This window comes from Mangifera indica, chromosome 3 (genome assembly GCF_011075055.1).
Source record: "Mangifera indica cultivar Alphonso chromosome 3, CATAS_Mindica_2.1, whole genome shotgun sequence".
NCBI classification, from domain to species: domain Eukaryota; kingdom Viridiplantae; phylum Streptophyta; class Magnoliopsida; order Sapindales; family Anacardiaceae; genus Mangifera; species Mangifera indica.
Genome location: NC_058139.1, coordinates 15,816,986 through 15,823,263, shown reverse-complemented (window position 1 = coordinate 15,823,263; position 6,278 = coordinate 15,816,986). Strand labels below are relative to the sequence as shown.

Genomic DNA, 6,278 nt, shown 5'->3' with positions numbered 1-6,278 from the left:
CGTCGATTGGAGGCCCAAATGGGAGGAAAGAGATCACCAGAAGAAGAGGATGCTTCGGGAGGGAGAGGTTGTCGGCAATGGAGCCGGAGATGTCGTCGGAGATTTCAAAATGAAACCCTAGGGTGAAACTGTGATTTTTTAAAACTTTGGTTGGGGGAAAATTTTAGTTTTTAAAGTTTATAGGGGCAAAAGTAGATTCTATTTTAGTTTATTTTTAATATTATAGAGAAAATGATGATTTTACCCTTACCACCGTTAGAATTTTGTTAAATTTTATTGGCTATGGGTGGGTGGGAAATAGTCGTTTGACCTTTATTTTATGTATAGAAATGAGGGCTGAATACCAATTTAGATATTATTATAATTATAATTTTACTCATAATTTAAATTATTTAATTATATAATGATATATTATTATTTAAATTATTATTAATTTTTAACTTTTTAGTTTTATATATTTAAAATAAAATTAATAGAATAAAAATTAAAAATAATATATATTTAGAAAAAAGTAGTTTGTGTTTATTTGTTATGATTCAAAAAATCTTGGGTATATTGTAATTTCTTAAACTTCGGAGATAAAATTGTGATAATTTCGCCATTTGCCATTTAACGTGCCACGTCTTCCTTTAACTTGACATTTGGACGCATCCAGCTGTTCAATACCAAATTAATATAATAATGGCCAAACGACCATTTCCAACCCAAGTTTTGATCGGTCACTCAAAATATATTTATAAGATTTAAAAAATTTAAATCTTACTTATGAGTTACTTAGATTTAAAAAGATTTATAAACTTTTATTAAAGATTGAGATAAAATTATTATTTTATTAATAATATTAAAAAATATATATTTATTATATATTTTTTTAAGTTTTAAAAACTAACAATTTTATTCATATATAAAGTTTTTTAATTTTAAAAAATCACATTCTTCCTTCAAACCTAGGGTTTTTTTCTTTTTCTCTCTGATCACCATTTTTTACTCTAATGACCTCTCTTTCCCACCCTAAAACATTAGTTGGTGTCTCCTTTCTCTAGAAATTTTAAAAAAAGACAATCATTTTGTTAGACCGATCTCTTTGTTTTTGACAAATAGATATAAAAAGGAGAGACGTTGTCTAATATTTTAGGATAGAGAGAGGAGGTCCTCAGTGTTGGAGATGATGGTCGAAGAGATTAATGAAAAAACCTTAGGCTTGGGGAGAGAGATTATGACTTTTCAAAGTTAAAAAACTTTAGATAAAAGTAAAATTATTTGTTTTTAAAACTTAAGAGGAAAACATAATAAAGTTTATATATTTTTAATAGTATTAATAAAATAATGATTTTATCTCTACCTCTAATAAAAAATTTTAATGACAGTTGACTCATGTGTCAAACTTTAGGTTTTCCAAATTTCTTAGACATGACTTTGATAGCAAATCAAAACTTGGGTGGGAATAAGAGCTTTGGCCTATAATAATATATAATTTCTGTGGAATTGGGCGCACATGATTATCGCCTCGTTGGATTTATAATGTACAATTTAATTGTATTGATAATCCACTTCTAAGTCAACTGTAATTCTCGTCTATTAAGAATTAACATAGACGAAAAATTTGTGTCCTGTTAAATCCTATTAAACACTGATTAGCTGTGAGATTAGCAGATAATCTAGATTGATCCGAATATTTTCTTGCCTAATAAAGTCAATGTCATCTAAATCACAACTCAATTTAACTTGTTTTACTGTAGTGTTTTTGGTTCTTCAAATAAAAGCGAATTACCAGAAAAATGGCGCAGTTTTTGAAACAAGGAGACGAATTGGCACTCGCGATGGAGAAGAAGACAGCCATACACGAAGAATTGCCAGTACCGGTGGAGAAGACTGTGCCACAGGAAGAATTACCGATACAGATTTATGCTTCGCTTGAGCCAGTGTACGAAGGAGGATCTCAACTCGAAGAGGCTCAACTTCGTTTTGATACATTGAAGTCTAAGTTTCTTCAAGTGTTCGGTCATCAGCCAGATCTTTACGCTCGATCTCCAGGTCAACTATTTATTATCTATCTGTTTGTTTGCCTAGAAAAAAGTATATATCGGGACAAACATACAAGTAATATTTTTGATGATTAAAAACTAATAACTTGAATTATGCAGGGAGAGTCAACTTGATTGGAGAACATATTGACTATGAAGGATACTCGGTGTTGCCAATGGCTATTCGCCAAGACACAATCGTGGCGATACGAAAAAATAAGTCTGGAGAGGCTCAAAAGCTTCTTCGAATTGCTAATGTCAATGACAAATACACTATCTGTACTTATCCTGCTGATCCTAATCAGGTAACTAATTAGAGATTTATTTAAAGGCTAGCGAGCTTTTTTAATTTTTTTAAATGAACTGTTAACACGTTTGCTTACTTTTTTGGCAGGAAATTGATTTGAAGAACCATAAATGGGGTCATTATTTCATTTGCGCGTAAGACATTAAATTACTTGCCGCCGTGCAATTTAATAACTTCCCAACTCTAGTTTTAAGGATTAAAAATAGAACAACTTTAGTATTGTGAAAATTTGAAGTTAACGGGACTTGCGAGAATTTCAGCTTGTTTAGATATGTTGGTTTCCAACATTTTTTTGATTTCTTAGTGTTACTCACGGGTGTACTTCTTCTAAAGGCAATGATTTATAAAATAGGTGATGTATAATGAATTAAAATTGGTTTCCTCATCTTTGTTGTAATGGCATGTTTTGTCTAGATACAAAGGCTATTATGAATATGTGAAAGCAAAAGGATTGAATGTTGAACCACCTGCTGGACTTGATATTCTTGTCGATGGGATAGTTCCTACAGGTGAATTTTCTGATAAGGTTACTATGGTTCAATAAATAAAAGTTAATAAGTTAATTATTGTTAGTATTGTACATGGAGTTACGTTCTTTGTTACTTATATTTTGTCAACTCTGAGACACTTTTCTTTAATCTAGGTTCTGGTCTATCGAGTTCTGCAGCATTTGTTTGTTCTTCTGCCATTGCTATTATGGCTGCTTTTAATGTGAATTTCCCAAAGGTATACCAAACTTGGCTAGAACGCTTCAAGAATATAGTTTATAGCCTCTGAATTCTCTCTTGGAAGACTACTGTCGGATTATTACTATTTGGAGTTTTAACTAATTTTCCTTGTTTCACAGAAAGAACTTGCACAACTTACATGTGAATGTGAACGACATATTGGAACACAGTCTGGAGGGATGGACCAGGTTAGCAACAATTTTTCTTTGAATTGGAAATTTCATTCTCATTTTGTGAATGATTATCTGGGATCGTCTATTCCATGACTTAAATTTGATGGAATTTCTTGTTTATGATTAGTGGTTAATATCATCATGAATGCACAGAAGTTTTCTATCATTAGTCCTTATCATGTCTCTCTTGACAGGCAATCTCTATCATGGCCAAAACTGGGTTTGCTGAACTGATTGACTTTAACCCTGTTCGTGCAACTGATGTACAACTTCCTGCTGGAGGGACTTTTGTGATAGCCCATTGTTTAGCAGAATCTCAGAAAGCAGTTACTGCTGCAACAAATTACAATAACAGAGTTGTTGAATGTCGATTGGCTGCGGTAAGTTTTACATCACTGAATGTAAAATGCTTTTTCTTAGTTCCAATGTTTGCATAATCTCTGCCCATAATTAGTTTGCTTGAAGTTGTACCTGCCCTGGGTTTTATAACAATATAACTCTAATTTCTTCCTCATGTGCTGGTGTAAAATCTTTTAAATAAATGAAAACAAATTTTCTAGATCAAAAGTTCTAGTAAGATCCTGTGGAACTCTTTTGATAATTTCTACTATATTTCCTCATTTCTATTTTGAAAGTAGGATTTATCATAACTAGGACCTGTACCTAGGTATAAAATTTCAGTGACTTCTGTAATATTTCCTCAAATGGACTTTTCATTGCCATGACTTTGGGCTCAAAATGTGATTTTGGGAATACTAGATTCTACTTGGTATAAAGCTGGGAATGAAGCCAACACAAGCAGTTTCTGAAGTGAAAACTCTTTCTGATGTAGAGGGGTTATGTGTAGCATATGCTGGTAACCATGGATCCTCTGATCCTGTCCTTGCTGTTAAGGTACTTATTCATTGAATTTCAATGTTTTAATGTGTTTTTTTATTCTACTTGACAGTTTAAGAAATCCCCTTATATGCACAGCATTTGGATTTTGGTTTTCAGTTATTTAACTTCACAGTGAATATAGATTGTTATCGAGTTTTAATATATTGTCTTCTTTAAAGGATCTTTTGCATGAGAAACCATACACTGCTGAAGATATTGAGAATATTTCTGGGGAAAAGCTATCATCAGTCTTTGCAAATAGTCCAACTTCCTTGGAGGTGCTAAAAGCTGCCAAGCACTTCAAGTTACATCAGGTATCTTCTTCATTAAGTTGATGCCTGTAGAATTACTGTTTATTTAATAATGGCTTGTTTGCTCAAAGTTTTATTTCTGTCCCAGAGAGCTGCCCATGTGTACTCTGAAGCCAAGAGGGTGTATGCTTTCAAGGATACTGTATCCTCAAATTTAAAGTGAGTTTTATCATTAGATTTTAGCTATTCTTTATATTGTGTATGAATTTTGGGCAAATTTTTTAGTGTGTTTGTCAAAAGTATAAATGTAACATTTTTAATTTTTTCTTTTTTATAATTGCTTGTTTATAATTTTTTTTTTTTATATTAGCAATTTGATTTATAAAATTCTAGGTCTTTTACAGAGGAAACTCATAATTATCTTTACTCCTGCACAACTTGCACACTACTCATATCTGACAGCAAAACTTGAATTTCCTATGTCATTTCCTTGCATGTCTGTCAATGGGAATGATCTAAGCCCTAGTTTGTCAAATTATGAATTTTGAAGTATTATTTTGCAGTGAGGGAGACAAGCTGAAGAAGGTTGGTGAGCTTATGAATGACAGCCACCACAGTTGTAGTGTTCTATATGAGTGCAGGTATACAATTGCATATGGCTTCCTAGCATAAATCTGCTCCATTGGCTTTCAAATCTTGTATAAACATTATATTTACTTTTATAATTTCCATTATTTTTGTTAACAGCTGCCCAGAGCTGGAAGAACTGGTAGAAGTTTGTCGTGATAATGGCGCGCTTGGGGCAAGGCTGACAGGGGCTGGATGGGGTGGCTGTGTGGTTGCTTTGGTGAAAGAGAACATCGTTCCACAGTTCATCCTCAATTTGAAGGTAGTATAATAAATGACTGAATTTTGTTTTCTGTTTATAATGTCTGGAAAAGGACAATCTAACACTGGATTTAAATATATCAGGAAAATTTCTACCAGGCAAGAATCATTAAGGGTGTGATCAGCAAGAATGATCTTGGGCTTTATGTGTTTGCTTCCAAGCCATCAAGCGGTGCTGCTATAATCAAGTTTCAGTGTTCTTTCGGAAGTCATTTGAAAGAAGCCTGATTTTTTAAGCTTGTTTATTGATCACTATGTACTCTTTAAATCGTTTAATATTTTAAATGGTAAATTATTATACAACTCTTTATAATTTTTATTCTTGGATTATCCCAAGTGGAGGTAAGTTAGTTTCGATACTCTAATGACTGAAACGGATATGCTGATCATCTAACTTGATGTGTATAACATTGTTGATTATTATCAGTTTGGATGTGACACTATGTGTGTTACACACAGACGTGTGTGTATATATATATGTATGTTGCAAATTAATGTTTTGATCTCATCGGGGTTATTTTGATATTCCAAAGAATATTTTGGAATTAAATCCCTGTGCATATAACTTCGGCCGATTATTTGTCCTGGAACAATCTGCACCCAATTACCCAAGCCACTTTTAATTTGTGATAAAAGGGCCGTGTCGTGTGGAAGTGCAAAGGAACCAGATAGACCTTGCGGCCTTGCCTGTTGGGTGTTGCCGTACCTAATTCAGAAATTGAATCACGTTTTCGGATATTCCCCTTAAATAATGTTACAATTTAAATTGTCAAAGATTAATTTTACCAATCTACCCTCAGATTTAATTTTCATTTTTAATTTTTTTGTGTATATATATATATGAAATTTACTACTTATTTATAATCATATACCTAGTTAATAAATGCAAAAGGAAAAAAAAAATACATAAACTATATAGATATAATACGACAAATGATGAAAAATATATTTGTGTAAAAAAAAAGATCATAAAATTTGGATATGAAAAATATATGAAACATATATACAAGTTTAATATAATACATTAT

The 6,278-nt window shown here is 32.1% G+C and overlaps 1 protein-coding gene across 1 annotated transcript; it reads left to right on the top strand.

Annotated features, from left to right (window-relative positions):
* The first annotated feature begins 1,592 nt into the window (after positions 1-1,592).
* On the top strand, positions 1,593-5,745 carry LOC123210226 (galactokinase-like). The gene is made up of 13 exons (XM_044628473.1): positions 1,593-2,034; positions 2,145-2,329; positions 2,419-2,465; positions 2,746-2,840; positions 2,975-3,057; positions 3,179-3,247; positions 3,427-3,612; positions 3,992-4,126; positions 4,291-4,425; positions 4,511-4,581; positions 4,926-5,003; positions 5,110-5,251; positions 5,335-5,745. Exons 1-13 carry the CDS (start codon positions 1,779-1,781, stop codon positions 5,476-5,478), a joined length of 1,626 nt encoding a protein of 541 aa, XP_044484408.1. The 5' UTR covers positions 1,593-1,778; the 3' UTR covers positions 5,479-5,745.
* The last annotated feature ends 533 nt before the right edge of the window (positions 5,746-6,278 follow it).

Coding starts and splice junctions, on each gene's coding strand:
- LOC123210226 (XM_044628473.1), top strand. CDS start 1,779: ATGGCGCAGTTTTTGAAACAAGGAGACGAATTGGCACTCGCGATGGAG. Junction 2,841..2,974: donor CGATGGGATAGTTCCTACAG/GTGAATTTTCTG, acceptor TCTTTAATCTAG/GTTCTGGTCTATCGAGTTCT. Junction 3,058..3,178: donor TTAATGTGAATTTCCCAAAG/GTATACCAAACT, acceptor CTTGTTTCACAG/AAAGAACTTGCACAACTTAC.